Source organism: Neomonachus schauinslandi, chromosome 2 (assembly GCF_002201575.2).
Source record: "Neomonachus schauinslandi chromosome 2, ASM220157v2, whole genome shotgun sequence".
In the NCBI taxonomy this organism is placed as follows: Eukaryota; Metazoa; Chordata; class Mammalia; order Carnivora; family Phocidae; genus Neomonachus; species Neomonachus schauinslandi.
In genome coordinates this window covers 113,533,186-113,551,432 of record NC_058404.1, presented here as the reverse complement: position 1 = coordinate 113,551,432, position 18,247 = coordinate 113,533,186, and the positions used below count along the sequence as shown (strand labels likewise).

The 18,247-nt window shown below is 40.0% G+C and overlaps 1 protein-coding gene across 1 annotated transcript in view; it reads right to left on the bottom strand.

Moving 5' to 3' along the window:
* Positions 1–3,361: 3,361 nt before the first annotated feature.
* Positions 3,362–18,247, bottom strand: part of CFI (complement factor I) — a 57,683-nt gene continuing 42,797 nt past the window's right edge. Inside the window, exons 12-14 of the mRNA XM_044912642.1 lie at positions 9,850–10,127; positions 5,763–5,867; positions 3,362–3,695 (exon numbers count right to left, since the gene is read on the bottom strand). Coding sequence (XP_044768577.1) covers positions 3,478–3,695; positions 5,763–5,867; positions 9,850–10,127 — 601 coding nt within the window. The 3' untranslated portion in view covers positions 3,362–3,477. The remainder of the gene's footprint in view (positions 3,696–5,762; positions 5,868–9,849; positions 10,128–18,247) is intronic.

The following is an 18,247-nucleotide window of genomic DNA, read 5'->3' as shown; positions in this document are numbered from 1 at the left end:
AAAACTTGGGAGTTATTCTAGACTCCCATCCCTCTCTCTAGTGCCCTGTCCTCTCTTTCTGTCCCCAGCTGCCATCCATTTTACTCCTTAATATATTCAGGATCAGTGCCATCCTCTTTAAAATGCCCTGCTGTAGTTTCTACCTTCACCATTTTTCATTTGGATTGCTCCAATAGTCTCTTAACTGTCTCTCCTACCCCATCTCACCCCCTCCAGTACATCTTCCTCAATGCCTCCAGGGTGAACTTTCCAAAGTCTTTCAGTGGTCTCAACTCTTTGGCATGAAGCCCTCTCTGACCTGCCCTTCTCTCCCTCTCCAGCTCCTCAGTTGCACCCTGGACACCCCCACCATCATGTTGCACTGCTCTCTGTCCCCTTTCGTGGTTGGCTCCTCAAGCCACAGAACCTTTGCACTTACATCTGCCTGGAAATCCCTTCTGTAATTCAGATTAAGCTCACCACTGGGGAGACCTTCTTTGACACTTCAGACTGATTTATGCGTCTCCCTTGAGTTTTCCTCTCCGTTGCCCCTGGCAAAGTGCAGCTTTATAATTTTTTTCTGTCTCCCTCATACGATAGTGAGTGCTGAGTCCAGGGTTAAATGTAAGGTGATGGCAGCACTCCACATCTCGCGAGCTCGTGGCAGAGGGTCAAGCAGTAGTGCCCAGTGCCCCGCCTCTGCGTGGAGCCTGGGACCCGAGCTAGCGGCAGTGGGAGCCTCTGATGAGCAGTCCTACAGCGCTCTTTGAGCATTGTCCCCAGATGCATAGCCAACTCTCTGGCTTTCCCGGAGATTCTGTGAACTGCATAATAGCTTTGAACACATCTTTTTTTTTTTTTTTTTATTAAACCAATTAGATTGGCTTCTGTGGTCAGCAGCCAGTCACCTCACTCCTGCTATTCCCAGGCTCTGTCACATGGAGTCACTATGGAGAAGCTGGCTCTTCACTCTTCAGGCCCCGATTCTGGTCCACTCCGCTGTGAAGGCTCCAGGTCCCAGGTCACCGTGCAGACTGGCTTGGTCCTTCCAGTAGCCATGACGCTACTTCTCCCAGCTTGCAGCCCTTAGTACTCATATTCGGAGATGCTACATGCTCCAGGTTTGCTGGGCCAGGACATGGTGGAGGTTTTAAAACATGCCACAGATATTTTGACACCCCTCCCATCAAGAGATGGATTATATTTCCTCCCTTCAACCTGATCAGGTTGAATGGAATGATCAGGTTGTGATGGAAGCAAAGCTAAATGACTTCCAAGGCTGGGTTTATAAAGGCTGTTCTAGTTTGCGGGCTCTCCTGGGACACTTGTCAGCTGTTATGTAAGAAGTCTAGTGCCCCTGAGTCCTCATGTTGAGAGCCCAAGTGGAGAAGACCACATAGAGAGAGATGCCTGAGAAGCCCCACTGTTTGGGTTCTCCCAGCCCAAGCACCAGACGCATGAGTGAAGAAGCCTTCCAGATGATCCTTGCCCCAGCCCTCCCTGTCTGATAGTAACTACACTAGAGGATGGAAGAAATGGCCAGCTGAGCCCCAGTCAATCCCCAGAGCAAAATAATAAACAACTGCTATTTAAATAAGTATGTGGGGGTTCTTTCTTATACAGCCGTAGATAACCAAATACTCTCCTGCATTCAATGACAAAAAGCATTAAAAATCTGGGCAGCATGGGAGGGGAGGAGGAGTTAGTGTGTAATGGGCACAGATTTTCAGTTTGGGAAGATGAAAAATTTCTGGAGATGGTATGGTTGCACAAGCGGAACGTACTTAATGCCCCTGAACTGTACACTTCAAAATGGTTAAAGCAGTAAAAAAAAAAAATTGTATGTATACGTTACCAAAATTTTTAAAAAGGAAAAAAAATAAATCTGGGCAGTAAGCAACTTTGGAATATACATAGAAATGGGCATTTGTCTTATTAAAACAATTGGGCTTTATCCAGGACTGAACCACAGGTACTAAAGGTAATACTTATGTGAAAAATATACTTCAGTCTTCAGGATGATGATAGCTGCATTTTAAATCATCATGATAAAAGCAGCTAATGTTTATTCACTGAGTACCTCCTCTGAACCAAGTGCTAGGGATGCAGACAGAAGGAAGACAGTCTCTCTTCTCTTGTGTCTTACAGTATAGAAAGCAGAGAGCAGTAGTGCATGTGTGAGCATTGTGGGTAAGAAGTAGACAAACCAGGGTCACGTGGTAGAAAGAGATTGGTGCCTAATGTACACTGGGCCCACAGGAGAGCCTTGAGTAAATGCCATTTACTAAAAAGGGAGGAACTAGATAAAGAAGAGGCCATTTTGGGTTGGCTATGTTTCTTTTCTTTCTTTTTTTTTTTTTTTTTAAAGATTTTACTTATTTGACAGAGAGAGACACAGCGAGAGAGGGAACACAAGCAGGGGGAGTGGGAGAGGGAGAAGCAGGCTTCCCACCAAGCAGGGAGCCCGATGCGGGGCTCGATTCTAGGACCCTGGGATCATGACCTGAGCTGAAGGCAGGCACTTAACAACTGAGCCACCCAGGCGCCCCTGTTGGCTATGTTTCTTTTGAAATGCTATTAGATGTCCAGATGGAGATGTTAAGTGCTCAGTGAAATACTAGTCTGGGATTTAGGAAGATCAGGGCTGGAGATATGGGTTTGTGGGTCATTGGACTGTGGGTGGGATTTAGTAAGATCACTAGGAAAGGCACAAAGTGAAAGAAGTGACCAGAAGGAAGAGACTGGGAAGGAGGTGGAGACCAGCCAGGGAGGCAGGGGGGCCAGGCGGAGAGTGTGATGTCCTGAGGGGCCGACTGGGTCTACTGCAGCTGGGGCAGGGGGAGAAGAGAGTAGCTAAGTGACTGTGGGTTTGACACCAAGGAGGTCAGTGGTTGTGTGGCAGTATCTGTGGAGAGGTTTAAAGAGAGGGTCAAGGAGGACTTGTGAAATGGGAACTAAAGACAAATCTTTCAAGAGAACTTTTAATACTTTAAGAAGCAGAGAAATGGGACAAGAGATGTGAGGTCAGTTATTTTCCTGTGACAGGTACTATGCAAGCATTTCATTTAGTATGTGGTTTCATTTTTTCAAAATTCTAGTTTCCATTTTAAAGGTAGAAAATGAGACACAAAGAAGATAATAAATTGCCCAGGGCCAAGTAATTAGTAGATGGTAGAATTGGGGTTTGAATGCAGGCTTATGTGAATCCAGTGTCATTCAACTAGCAAAGCCTTTGGTATAGTCAATATATCCTTCCTGTATAAAGAGATAACTTAATCACATTTTCTAGTAAATAAAGTATGTATGCCCGACTAAAATATTTCTTCGATAATTATACAGCAAAGTTCCAATATGGAAGAAGCTTTGTAGAGACCTTTAAAAATATCCAATAAAATGTGCTTTATTATTTTTTTCCTAGAGAAGTACTAATTATGCAGTATCATTTCAACTAAAATCCAACTCCCAAGAGAAAAAGAGCAGAAGAGAGAGATCACAATTTTATACATTGTACTGAGAAATAAGAGACCTTCCCACATAATGGCTAATCCAGTCAAAATAATTGGCCACTTTTGTGTAAACACCTGGGTACTCTGGTCTTCCGCAGTTTTCACCCCAACTCACAACACCCCAAACATAAGTCACATTGTTGACATCCTTACAGACTAAGGGGCCTCCGGAGTCCCCTTTACAGGCATCGATGGAACCATCATCTGTACCTGAAAAAGACAAAGGAAAAAGAAAATCACACACGTACTTCCATTTGTCGAGGCTGCCAAGCCAACTTCCTTTCTCCTCCGTCAATGTGTGTACCAACTTTGGCTTTCTTACACTTTGCTAACAGGGAATAACACGTACTCTCCCTCACACCCCTCTGGGCCCATAGAGGTGGAGAGATGCAGGTTGGGAAACACTTTGTCTTCTGCTTATTCTCCATATTTAGTGAGGGCTTCCTGTGCTTCCTCTGTTTTATGCAAGTGTATACTCTGATGAGATTGCAATCTGAAAGTAGCATCCAGTACTCAGTGGGGAAATAATAGAAATACTTTGTGCTTATTGAGTGCTTAATATGCATTAGACAGTCATTGTTTTGATCCTAAACCACACCCCTAATGAGATAAGTATCATTATTATCCTTATTTTCAGATGAGACAAGTAAGGCCCAGGGAGGTTAACTAATTTGTCCAAGGCCATACAGCTACTAAGTGGCAGGCTGGACTTGAATTCAGGCAGGCAGAACCCTTTGAGCTTTCCCTCTTAACTGTGATAATTGCCTCCTGGTAGGTTTTGTGCTAGTCTCCCCTTTTGTCCTCTGTCATCCTGAACTCCGTTTAAGAAGGGAGGGCACAGGGAATTGTCTGTTTACTTTCTTCTCACTCTTAGGACTTTCTAAGGTTTTTTTAAATCACTGATCCCAAAAGTTATAGGATGTCAATTACTTTGATTTTCTGGAATACACTATTTAGAAGTGGTTTTAATAAAGCATCCTAAATGCATTACCCTGGCTGGTTCCCTGCCTTTGCGCCACCACCAAAAGTAGGAACTGAGTTGTAGCTGTGTAACTGTTGTTAGCGATGTGGGAAACAAAGGCAAAAGAAATGTAGCTTAAATTAAAGTCTCCTTACAGTTTGCCACCCACTGATAGATAACCTGAAACATGAAGACGGTGACCTTCCTCAAGGAAAGTGTGGCCACCTCAGTGCCTTAATGTTTAAAGGTAACTTCATCTTGGCAGGAGCGGCCCCTCAAGGTCCTGAAAGCCTTGCTTCCAGATTCCTTGGAGACTGGTGCTATCCCTCACCCCCACTAATTAAAAAGTAAACAATCAGTCATTCCTCACAATCCCAGTACAGCTCTTTCTGCCCACGGGTTCTGTCCCATGAATAGGGAAGGGGTTAAGTTCTAGGCAGGAGAGCTAGGAGGCCCCTGACTCCCCTGACTCAGCTCTGGAACTATTCCGGGTAGGTGGAGATGCTGAGACAGAGCGAAACAAGAGATAAAGCAACAAACCAAGACACAAAAATCTCAAGGCCACAAGCTTCCCAGTCAGTTCTCAATTAAAGACCGCCACTAAAAGCTCTCCGTGGCAACCCATTTGGGACCCCTCTCACTCTAGAGAGCTTCTTCTTTCCTTTCTGCTCTCACCTTCACTTAACTTTCACTTCACTTCACCCTTTTGTGTCCGCGAGATCCCTTCCTCCTTTCTGTGAGACAAGAACCCTGCAAGCTTGCAACATTGGGTAGGGGCACTAGGGCCACTCTGATAGTAAAGGAGGTGGTGGCAGGGTCATCAAAAGTGCCATGGGATTGCTGGGGAGGGAGGATTTACTTCCAAGAGGACACATCTGAAATGAGATCATTCAGATTTTATTCAGAAAAAGGTTGGATTTTGATCCTGGATCTGCCACTTCTTATAAGACTTTGGGCAAATTATGTAACTGCTCTGCATCTCAGTTTCCTCATTTATGAAGATCCCCAATTTTGCAGATGGGGAAGCCTGCTCAAGGCCATGTGAGTCGTAACTGTAAAAATCGGGATATAAGCCCAGACAGCCTGGTTCCAGAGTCTGTGCTTTTAGGCACCTTTCTATATGGTGGCGGTGGCGTAAGGAAGATTCTTCCTCTTCCTATTAGCATAAGGGATTGAGTGAAGGGCTAGGGAAGCCCCAGCCAGGAGGCCCGATGAAAGGGCCCAGGGCCCAGAGCAAGGAGGCGGATTTGGTGAGGAGGGGAGATGTTTGGTAGGGGGTATAGGTATAGATCTTAGGGAAACCACTCCGTGCTTACCTGCACAGTCCATTTCTTTTTCAAAATAGCGACCCGGATAAAACCTGGAGCAGTTGCTGATTAGGCTAACTTCACCCCACTTAAGTAAACTGACTTTTTGGTTATCTAGCAAAGGGAGAGAACAGACATTTAGAAGTCACCAATGAGAAATCTAAATAAATACTCTCATCATTTAGTAAACCATGAGGCATAGAGAAGATTATATATATTCCTTAACACATATATCAACTTTTGAAAAGAGTTCATTAACATATTTAATCACACACTGCTCCTATGTCCAGTTTCTCCAACTGTCTTTCCAAAAATAGTTAAGGGGCAAATAAATAGAATCTTTAAAAAAAAAAGTTAAGGGGCATTCCTGAACACATGCTTGAAGTCATTCCCATTATCACAAAGACCTGGATGCTCTGAGCTGAACAAGATAAACTCCCTCCCCTTTGATTGCTGAGTCCAGCGTGGGAGCTGGGTAGGAGTCAGTGATCAGCATTTTCTCACATGAATAGCTCCTATCATCTTACATCCCGGATTTCCTGGAAAATGCTGGTTAGAGTGAAAACGGCCTTCTAATATAAGAAGTTAAATGGAGAAAATGTATATGAAGTTATCAGTGTGTATATTTTTGTGTGTCTGAAGAAGTTCATTTCCTAAGTGATTTGAAAGAGGATTTAGGATTTCCTTTTCATCTGAGTTAGAGATGTGGGGCTTGAACATTTTTCATCTAAGGAGAGAGAAGGGGCAGATACTGTTGCTGATCGACAGTCCAGGAAGATAAGAAAAACTTAAGAATATGGGGTGAGATGTCTTGGGTGTAAGGAGTGAGTCTTTGCCCCATCTCCCCTCCTCCTTTTCCCCAAGCTTTCAGCAATTTTTATGCTCTAGGAGAGCAAGGACTGGACCTGATTGATGGATTGCTATGCTAGCACCCAGCCTCATGCTAGCACAAAGTAGTTGCTTAATAAATATTCATGTAATTTATTCATCCATGAACTCCATAATCCAATTATACACTAAACAACTTAGGCCAAATGACTCACCCCCTAACTTAATGTATAAACTATCAGGGGACAGAGGCTTCTGGATATCTTGAGAGGACACCTCCACGGACCCTAGCACTGTAGCGGGTATGTAATAAACTGTGAAACTAATACTATTCTCTTCTGAGAAGCAGGGGGAGACAAAAATCCACCCAAGTATAGGGCAAATTAGGAAAGAGTTTCTTTTTTTCTCCTTCATGTCTTACTTCAAGTTAGTTTTAAGATGCTATCTTCAGGTTAAGAGCTTTTTTTTTTTAAATTAGTAATTTATTATTCCTTCTAACTCAGGAGAAGTGTTTAAAAACTGGGAACTCCTGTACCGTGTGAACAATTTTTTTTTTTTTAAAGACAGTCTTTTATTTCTTTTTTTTTATTTAAGATTTTATTTATTTATTTGACAGAGAGAGAGACAGCAAGAGAGGGAACACAAGCAGGGGGAGTGGGAGAGGGAGAAGCAGGCTTCCCACCAAGCAGGGAGCCCGATGCGGGGCTCAATCTCAGGGCCCTGGGATCATGACTTGAGCCGAAGGCAGACGCTTAACGACTGAGCCACCCAGGTGCCCACCGTGTGAACAGTTTTTAATGGCTCAGATTACTCCCTCTCCTGAACTCTTGTATACTTCTTTTTTTTCTTTTTTAAAGGGAGAGTGTGAGTGGGGAGGGGCAGAGGGAGAAGGAGAGAGAATCTCAAGCAGGCTCCATGCTCAGAATGGAGCTTGATGTGGGGCTTGATCCCACAACCCCGAGATCTTGACCTGAGCCACAATCAAGAGTTGGATGCTTAACCGACTAAGCCACGCAAGCACCCCATTGTTTTGTGTATTTCTTGAGGCACCTGTCACATTCTGCTGTCTGACGGTGGCATCCACGTCTGATGGCTCCTCTGTACTCTAAGTCCCTTGAGATCTGTAGCCTCTATACTCCTTGTTGACCTGGTACATATTGTTCATCAGGGAAATCCTAGCACTTAGCATTATTATCTTGCAAGCATAGTAAGGGCTCAAAAAATGTGTTAAACTATATTTGATTAATAAGTAAAACAATGCATAAGAACATATCTAACCAGTTTATAGGAAATACATGGAATAGAAGAATATGTGAAATGCCACATCAAGGATACAATCATCCAAATTCAAGGTGTGAAAATTCCAAAATAAGAATGACCCAGTTTCTTTAATAAATACATTTTAAATGAAAGGAATGGGTAACTGTTCAAGATTAAAAGAGATTTAAGAAAAATAGCCACCAAATGCAATGTGCAGATTTTGGATCCCAATGGAAATAATCCTGATTGTAAAAATACTTTGTAAGTAATTGAGGAATATTAAACATGGGATGGTTATTAGATATTATTATGGGATCACTTTAATTTTGTTGTGTATGAATGGTGGTGTGTTTTTGCTTTCATTTTTGTTTTTTTTAAGTCCTTACCTGGTAAAGATATCTACTGGAATATTCATGGATGAAATTACTTTATATCTGGGTTTGATTTAATATGCTCCAGGAAAAAAATGTGTGGGGTAGAGGGAATATGTTCAATAGCTCCCAATTGTCCTTCAGATCCACTCTCCACCCTTCAGTGCCCTGCATCCTGCCCAAAGAGCCTGATCTGAGGGACTGCCTCAATAGGAATCTCTTAGCCTCTGGTTTTCAATATAAAACCCCAGCAGAAGAAGGGAGGGTAAGGAGAGAGGATAAGGAGATTGGGGTTGGCTATAACCTTCGATCCAAAGTCATTGCTTCTCTCAAGGCAGCCTGCTCTACCTGAGGTTCTTTCTCTTGGTAACTTCTTCCTTTCACATCTTTGGACCTAAGAGAGGCTGTTCTGGTACTGTTGGTCCCAGGTTGCTGCATGGCCCTTGTGGCTCCCTGACCCCTATCCACATCCCTGTAATTAATCCCTTTATAAATAACCCTTCCTAATTATCCTATTGAGCTTGTGATTGATTCAGAGAGATAAAACAAGAATGGTAGAGTGCTGATAACTGGAAACTGGGTGATGAATAAGTAGGTTTATTATACTCTTATCTCTACTCTTCTGTATACTTGTAAATGTACATAATAAAAGCTTTTTTTTTAAAGGAACAAATGTAAGGACATATGCCTTCTGGATAAACTAATTACTAATAAAATTTAGTCTTGGTTTTTCAAACATATTACAAATCCAGGTTAATTTATACACATATTTTATGCTTTTCCATGTGGCAATTTTAACTAATGTGTTGGAGTATGAGTCTATAAGACCAATGTAGTGAAGTTATTTACAAAGAGTATGTAGGAGGTCAAAAGGAAGCTAAATTTCAAAGCTAACTCTTCAAGATAAAGGAAAAAGCATTGGCTAATTTAATTCTAATCTAACTTCTTATTTAGCCAGTTTTTCTAATAATTTGTCCCTAAGTGTCTACATAGCTTATTCATACAAATGTTCACCTCAAGTCTTCTTAGAAGCTCAAAAAATAATTCTTTATGTTTTCTTCCTCTTTGTGGGATGTGATGGGGAGGGTGAGGCAAGGAGAATGGGGGAGTGGAGGAGAGAGCACAGGGTTGTGGGATTAATGACTCACTCATACTTTGACTATTCCTTTGGAAACCACTTTATCTTCCATCCATGTCTCTCTAACAAATCCAGAAAGTTCATGCTATATACGTCCCACGTCAGTCTACTTTTTTTTTTTTTGTAAATGTTTACCCCTCAATGTATGCTTCAAGATCACAGAGTGTAGGTGTCCTTTGAAACTCTGGATCAGGATCAGCTACATAATTTTCAGGGCCCAGTGAAAAATAAAAACGTGAGGTGGGGGCTGCCGCAAAAATTATTAAGAATTTCATGATGATGACAGCAGAGCTGTACACTAAGCAAGGGGCCCTTTGGAGCCTGGGATGCTGGGCAACTGCACAGGTCTCACGTCCATGAAGCTAGCCCTGGCTGAATGCTCATTTTTCTGGATTTGCTGCTATGTTTCTCCCTGAGTACTAGGAAATTAGCTCCTATCCATTTCTATTCCCATTTATTTCAACCCCTGGATTCTGATCAAAAATTTTTAAACATATACCTTTTTCTCGACCCCAGCCAGAAACAATGCATTTGTCGTTAGGTTGAAATAGATATGAAGACCAGGGGACACAGGCAGGGATGGAATTAGGCAGGTCACATTCTTTTCGGTTTGAGTGTTTTTTCAATTCAATCAAAGCTATGTCATTTTCATAGGTGGTTCCGTTGTACTTTTCATGAATAATAATTTTATTTGCGAAGTGAACAATTACTTCGAAGTCAGGTCTTAACGAATCTAGAAATGATGCCCATATTTGGTAATGGTATATTTTACTCATGCTATAACAGAAAGGAAAAGGGAGATAAGATATATTGAGGAAAAATACCAACTATAAACATGAACATCTGACGCTTTATCTTTATATCCTCCCTTTTAAAGGACTTTCTTCCTTTTTCCAGATTTTTAAAAAATTCTTGCGGTCATGAAGCAGTGTGATTAAATTTATGGGGTAGAATTAAAGTCAGTGGGTAAATGAAGAGAGGAATAATCCATCTAACTGCTCCATATCAGGGACATAAAGAACTCACTAACAACCAGAGGTGCCCAGAAGTGGAATGAGTTGGCTGCCTCTGGAGTGAGAGCACCATCACTGAAGGTGTTCAAGCAGAGACCAGAAAGCATGTAGCCAGAAATGTGGTTGAGGAAATGGGGAAATCAGGACATACATTCTCATTACTCTGCCAAACCCAGAGGTTCTTAGGATGAAAACCATAGCAGTCATTATCCTGCGTTTAAGACTGATTTCATCTTAACATTGCATTGTATTTATTTGCTCACAAGCTTTTCTTCCTGTTGGATTGTGCTACTGGAGGTCAAAGATGGGATCTAATTCATCTGTGGCTAGATGCCTGCATCTAGTATTGTACCTGGCATATATTCGCTGTTTTAAAATTTAGTTTAAATGGTTAATGAGCTAAATATTGCTTGTTCTTATGCTTCACTCAATTTTCATACTAATTTTCACCTCACGGTTTCCAGCAAATTGGCATTTACCATCATTATCTCAGGTAATCACCTAACAGTTAAACAGTGTTGTTCTAGGAACCAAGGAGGTGTTCAGGATGCTTTCATTTATATTTAATATTCCAAGAATGCTGTGCACCATATTAATTTGGGTTGTTTTTTTAAGATCAGAGGTCATGAATATTGTTTAAAGGTTAACCCTGTCTATTCATTCAATTTACTAACAAATACTTAGTGTGCACCTACTATTACCAGGCACTGTACTAGCCACTGGGATACTGAAATGAACAAAATCAGAAATAGTTGCTGCCTTCATGGAGCTCAGGATCTAAGTAAAGCTGCAGTATTAAATGGATAATGACAATAATGAAGATATATATTCTAAAGTGAGAAGAATGAACAGCACATGGGGTTCTGAGAACTTATCAAGAAGGCTTTGACTTAAGGGAGTCAAGGAAGATTCTCTGAGGAAGTGAAGATTGAGCTAAGATCTGAATAAAGAGTAGCACTAACTAGAGAAACAGGGTAGGAGAAATCATTTCAGGCATGAGAAATAACATATGAAGGTCTCTCTGCAACAGGGAGCAAGGTGCACATGAGTAGCTGAAAGAAGTCCAGAGCAGGAAGAGCAGACAGCAAGAGTTGAAGCTGTGGGGCAAGATGAAATTGGCAAAGGTAATTAGGGGTCAGATCATATGGAGCTTAATGGGCCAATGTTGTTTAGATACTCTAGAAGCAAACAAGCCTGGCAAAGCAAGTGTCTGACATTTTCAGCCTCTCTAAGGGAGAAGTGGGCCCTTCCTCCCACCAAAATTCATGAGAATATGCATTAAAAAAGTAGAAACAACATAGATTAAGACTACTGAGAGTGGTGGTCCATGATGGCAGTGTAGGAACTCACCCTAAACTCACCTTATCCCATGGACACACCAAATCTATACCTACATATAGAGCAATACCTCCTGAAGAAGAACAGGAGGCTAATTGAACAGCTTCTGCACAACAACAACAACAGAGGGACCACATAGAGAATGGTAGGAGAGGCAGAGACATGGTAATGATGGGAACTCCAGACTTGATTAGATGACCTGGAGGTGCTGGTGAGTGCCATTATCTGTTTCCCCTCCACCCTGATAGCACAGAGGGGAGCAGGGACCAGACACTCTGGCTGGCCTACAGCCTTAGTGACCCCAGATTCCTAGCCCTCACAGCTCCAGCCATTCCCCTTATATGGGCCCCTGCCTGCACCCATCCCATCTCCAGCTATCTCACTGAGGCTGCCCCAATACAGTGCACACCCAGATACCCCATGTTTGTGCCCACTATATCTCCAGCCATCACACCAAGGTGGCCCAGGTGGAAAGTTCTCCAGGACACCTCCAGCCTGCACCTGCTTCAGCTCCAGCCATCCCACCAGGGCAGCCCCTATATGGAGGGGCCAGCCTGCCTGCCCCGCTCCAGTTATCCTGCCATAGTGGCCCTGGTGCAGAGCACCCTGGAACCTGCCAACCCAGGCCTGTTCCAGCTCCAGCTCTCCAGCCAGGTGGTTCCAGCATGGAGCACCGTGGGACCCCCAGACCCATGCCCACTCCAGTTCCAGCTGTTCCTGTAGGGTGGCCCCAGTGCAGCATGCCCTAAGACCCCCTGGCCCATGCCTGCTCCATCTTTGGGCAGTCAACCAAAACCTCCAGCGCACACAGTCTTCACAGGGAAGCACCTACACAAGACCACTCCTTCAAGACTGGGAAAGGTAGCGGTTCTGCCTAATTCACAGAAACAGAAAAATTCAAACAAAATCAGGAGACAGAGGAATATGTTCCAAATAAAAGAACAAACAAGATAAAACCCCAGGGCTTAAAAAAAAACCCTAATGAAATGGAAGTAAGTAATTTCCTGATAAATAGTTCAAAATAGTGGTCATAAAGATGCTCACTGAACTTGGGAGAAGAATGGAAGAACAGAGTGAAAACTTCAACAAAGAGTTGAAAAATATGAAAGAACCAAAAAGAAGTCACAGAGCTGAAGAATACAATAAGTGAACTAAAAAATACTCTAGAGGAAATCAATAGCAGATTAGATGATCCATAAGAACAGATCAGTGATCTGGAAGACAGAATAGTGGAAATTACCCAAGCAGAACAGCAAAAAGAAAAAAAAAATTTTAAAAAGTGTAGTTTAAGGGATCTTTGGACATCAAGTATACTAACGTTCACATTTTATGGGTCCACAGAGGAGAAGAGAAATAGAGGTGGGCAGAAAATTTATTTGAAGAAATAATAGTTGAAAACTTTCTTAACCTGGGGAAGGAAACAGACATGCAGGTCCAGGAAGCACAGAGAGTCCCAAAACAAGATGAACCCAAAGAGATTCATACCAAGGCACATTATAATTAAAATGGCAAAAGTTAAAGATAAAGAGAAAATCTTTTTTTTTTTTTAAAGATTTTATTTATTTATTTGACAGAGAGAGACACAGCGAGAGAAGGAACACAAACAGGGGAGTGGGAGAGGGAGAAGCAGGCTTCCCGCCGAGCAGGGAGCCCGATGTGGGGCTCAATCCCAGGACCCTGGGATCATGACCTGAGCCGAAGGCAGATGCTTAACAACTGAGCCACCCAGGTGTCCTTAAAGAGAAAATCTTAAAAGCAGCAAGAGAAAAACAAATAGTTACAAACAAGGGAAGCCCCATAAGACTATCAGCTGATTTTTCAGCAGAAACTTTGCAGGCCAAAAGAGAGTGGCAGGATATATTTAAAGTGCTGAAAAGGAAAAGCTTACAACCAAGAATACAATATTTGGCAAGATTATCCTTCAGGATTGAAGAAGAGATAAAGAATTTCCCAGACAAGCAAAATCTGAAGTTCATCACCACTAGACTGGCCTTACAAAAAATGTTAGAGGGAAAGCCATAACTAGAAATAAGAAAATATACGAAAGAAGAAAAATCTTACTGATACAGGTAAATATATAGTAAAGGCAGTAAAGTAAATTGGCTACTTGCAAAGTTAATATGAAGGTTAAAAGACAAAAATAGTAAAATCAACTATAACTAAAATAAGCAGTTAAGGGATACACATAAAAAGATACATCTTTTTATTTAAGACATCAAAAATTTTAAATATGAAGGAAGGAGTAAAAAAATGTATTGCTTTTAGAATGTGTTCAAACTTAAGTGACTATCAGCTCTGTGTGTGTGTATATATATGGGAAGAGAGAGAGACTTCAGGTTAATATATATGAGCCTCACGGTGAGCACAAACCAAAAACCTACAATAGATATACAAAAAATAACAAAAGAACCCAAACATAAAACTAAAGAAAACCATCAAGCCACAATGGAAGAGATGCAGAGAATAAGAAAGGAACAGAGAAGAACCATAGAAACAACCAATAAACAATTAACAAAATGGCAATAAGTACATACCTATCAATAATTACATGTAAATGAATTAAATGCACCAGTTGAAAGACATAGAGTGGCTGAATGGGTTGAAAACAAGACTCATCTATATGCTGCCTATGAGAGACTCATTTCAGATCTAAAGACACACACAGACTGAAAATGAGGGGATGGAAAAAGATGTTCCATGCAAATGGAAACAAAAAGAAAGCTGGTGTAGCAATACTCACAACAGATAAAATAGACTTTAAAACAAAGACTATAACAAAAAGATAAAGAAGAGCATTACATAATGATAAAAGGTAAATCCAAGAAAAGGATATAACATTCATAATGATTTATGCACCCAACATAGGAGCACCTAAATATATAAAGCAAGTATTAACATACATAAAGGAAGATACAGAAATACAAGAATAGTAGGGGACTTTAATATACCACTTACATCAATGGATAGAGCAACCAGACAGAAAATCAATAAGGAAATATTGGCCTTAAGTGATACATTAGACTAGATGGACTTAATAGATATATACAGAACATTTTATCTAAAAACTACAGAATACACGTTCTTTTCAAGCACACAGGGATGTTCACCAGAGTGCATCTTATGTTAGGCCACAAAACAAGTCTTAATATATTCAAGAAGATAGAAATCATATCAAGCATCTCTTCTGACCATGTAAGTATGAAACTAGAAATCAACTACAAGAAGAAAACTGGAAAAAACACAAACACAAGGAGGTTAAACAGCATGTTACTAAACAGCCAATGGGTCAGTGAAAAATCAAGGAGAAAAAATAAAAAACACCTTGACACAAATGAAAATGGACACACAGCAGTCCAAAATCTATGGGATGCAGCAAAAACAGTTTGAAGAGGGAAGTTCATAGTAATAAAGGCCTACCTAAAGAAACAAGAGAAATGTCAAATAAACCATCTAACCTTATACCTAAAAGCACTACAAAAAGAACAGAGCCCAATGTTAGTAAAAGGAAGGAAATAACAAAGATTAGAACAGAAATAAATGAAATAGAGACAAAAAATAGAAAAAAACAATAGAATTAAAAGCAGATTTTTTAAAAGATAAAAAGTTTGATAAACCTCTAGCCAGACTCATCAAGAAAAAGAGAGCCTAAATAGGTAAAATCAGAAACAAAAGAGGAAAAGTTACACTCACCGCAGAAATAGAAATGGTTATAAGAGATTACTATGAACAACTATACACCACCAAATTGGAAAACCTAAAAGAAATGGATAAATTCCTAGAAACATAAACCTTCCAAAACTGAATCACGAAGAAATAGAAAATCTGAATAGACTGATTACAAGTAATGAAATTAAACCAGTAACTTAAAAACTTAAAATACACAAAAGTTCAAGACTGGACAGCTTTACAGGTGAATTCTGCCAAATATTTAAAGAAGAGTTAGCACCTATCCTTCTTAAATTGTTCCAAAAAATTGTAGAGGAAGGAATACATCCAGATTCATTCTATGAGACCAGGATTACCCTGATACCAAAGCCAGACAAAGACACTACAGGAAAAGAAAACTACACACCAGTATCTCTGATAAACATAGATGCAAAGATCATCAACAAAATATTAGCAAACTGAATTCAACAGTACATTAAAAGGATCGTTCACCATGATCAAGTGGGATTTATTCCAGGGATGTAAGGATGGCTTAACATCTACAAATCAATCAATGTGATACACCATATTAATAAAACAAAGGATCAGAATCATATGATCAGCTCAATAGATGCAGGAAAGAAAATTCAACATCCACTTATGATAAAAACTCTCAACAAAGTGGATATAGAAGAAATGTACCTTAGCATAATAAAGGCTATGCATGACAAATCCGCAGTTAACATCATACACACTGGTGAAAGCTTTTCCTCCCCTAAGTTCAGAAACAAGACAAGGATGCCCACCTTGCCACTTTTATTCCACATAGTACTGGAAGTCCCAGCTGCAGCAATCAGACCAAAAAAAAAAGAAAAGGCATCCAAATTGATATGAAAGACGTAAAACTGTCACTATTTGCTGATGGCATATATATATATATATAGAGAGAGAGAGAGAGCGAGAACTCTGAAGACACCACCAGAAAACTATTAGAACTAATAAATGAATTTGGTAAAATCACAGGGTACAAAATTTACATACAGATATTAATTGCTTCTATACACTAATAATGAACTATCAGAATAAAAATAATTCTATCTACAATTGCACCAAAAAGAATAAAATACCTAGGAATAAATTTAAGGAAATAAAAGACTATAAGACATTGATGAAAGAAATTAGAAGTGACACAAATAAATGGAAAGATATACTATATGGATTGGAAGAACCAATATTGTTAAAATGTCTATACTACCCAAAGCAATCTACACATTTACTGTGATTTTTTTAAATCAAAAAACCAATGGTATTTTTCATAGAACTAGAAAAAAGAATCCTGAACTTTGTATGGAACCACAAAAGACCCCAAATAGCCACAGCAGTCTTGAGAAAGAAGAACAAAGCTGGAAGTATCAAATTCCCTGATTTTGAACTATACTACAAAGCTATAATAATCAACACATTATGGCACTGGCCTGAAAACAGACCCATAGATCAATGGAATAGTGTAGAGAGCCCAGAAAAAATCTCACACATATATATGGTCAATTAATCTATGACAAAGGAGCTAAGAATATAAAAGCTAAAATAAACACGGAATTATATTAAACTAAAAACCTTTTGTATGATGAAGGAAACTGTCAACAAAACAAAGAGAGAACCTACTGAATGGAAGAAGAAATTTGCAAATCATAAATCTGACAAGGAGTTAATATCATATATAAATATATAACTATATATATAGTTAATATCATATATATATATATATAGAACTTACACAACTTAATATAAAAAAACCCAATTAAAAAATGGGAAGAGACAAACTATAAAAGACTTTTAATCTCAGGAAACAAACTGAAGGTTGCTAGAGTGGAGGGGGGTAGGAGGGATGGGGTGGCTGGGTGATAGACATTGGGGAGGGTATGTGCTATGGTGAGCACTATGAATTGTGTAAGACTGATGTGTAATCACAGACCTGTACCACTAAAACAAATAATACATTATGTTAATTAAAAAAAAGAAAAAAATGAGCAGAGTGCTTGAATAGACATTTTTCCAAAGACATACAGAGACATACAGATGGTCAACAGACACATGAAAAGGTGCTCAACATCCCTAATCATCAGCAAAAGGCAAATCAAAACCATCAGAATGGCTAGTATCAAAAAGACAAGAAATAACAAGTGTTGGCCAGGATGTCAAGAAAAGGGAACCCTTGTGTACTGTTGGTGGGAATGTACATTGGTGCAGCCACTAAGGAAAACAGTATGGAGGTATGGAGGTTCCTCAAAAAATTAAGAATAGAACTACCATGTGATCCAGCAATTCTGTTCTGGGTATTTACCCAAAGAAAATGAAAACCAATTTGAAGGCATATATGTACTCCTATGTTCACTGCAGCATTATTTATAATAACCAAAATATGGAAGCAACCTAAGCGTCTATCAATAGATAAATGGATAAAGAAGATGTGATGTCTGTATACAATAGAAAAATTTTCAGCCATAAAAAAGAATGAGATCTTGCCATTTGCAACAACATGGATGGATCTAGAGAGTATTATGCTAGGTAAGATAAGTCAGACAGGGAAAGACAAATACCATATGATTTCACTTATGTGTGGAATCTAAAACACAAAACAAATGAACAAAAACCAAACAGAAACAGATTCATAGAAAAAGGGGGAGGAATTGGGAAGTGGGCAAAATAGGTGAAGAGGATTAGGAAGTACAAACTTCTAGTTATAAAGTAAATAAGCCAAGGGGATGTAACATACAGCATAGAGAACATAATCAATAATATTGTAAAAGCTTTGTATGGTGACAGATGGTACCGACAATTACGTTTCTGCTGCTGACTAGGAGTGTAACTTTAGCCAAGTTATGTACCTTCTCGTCTCAG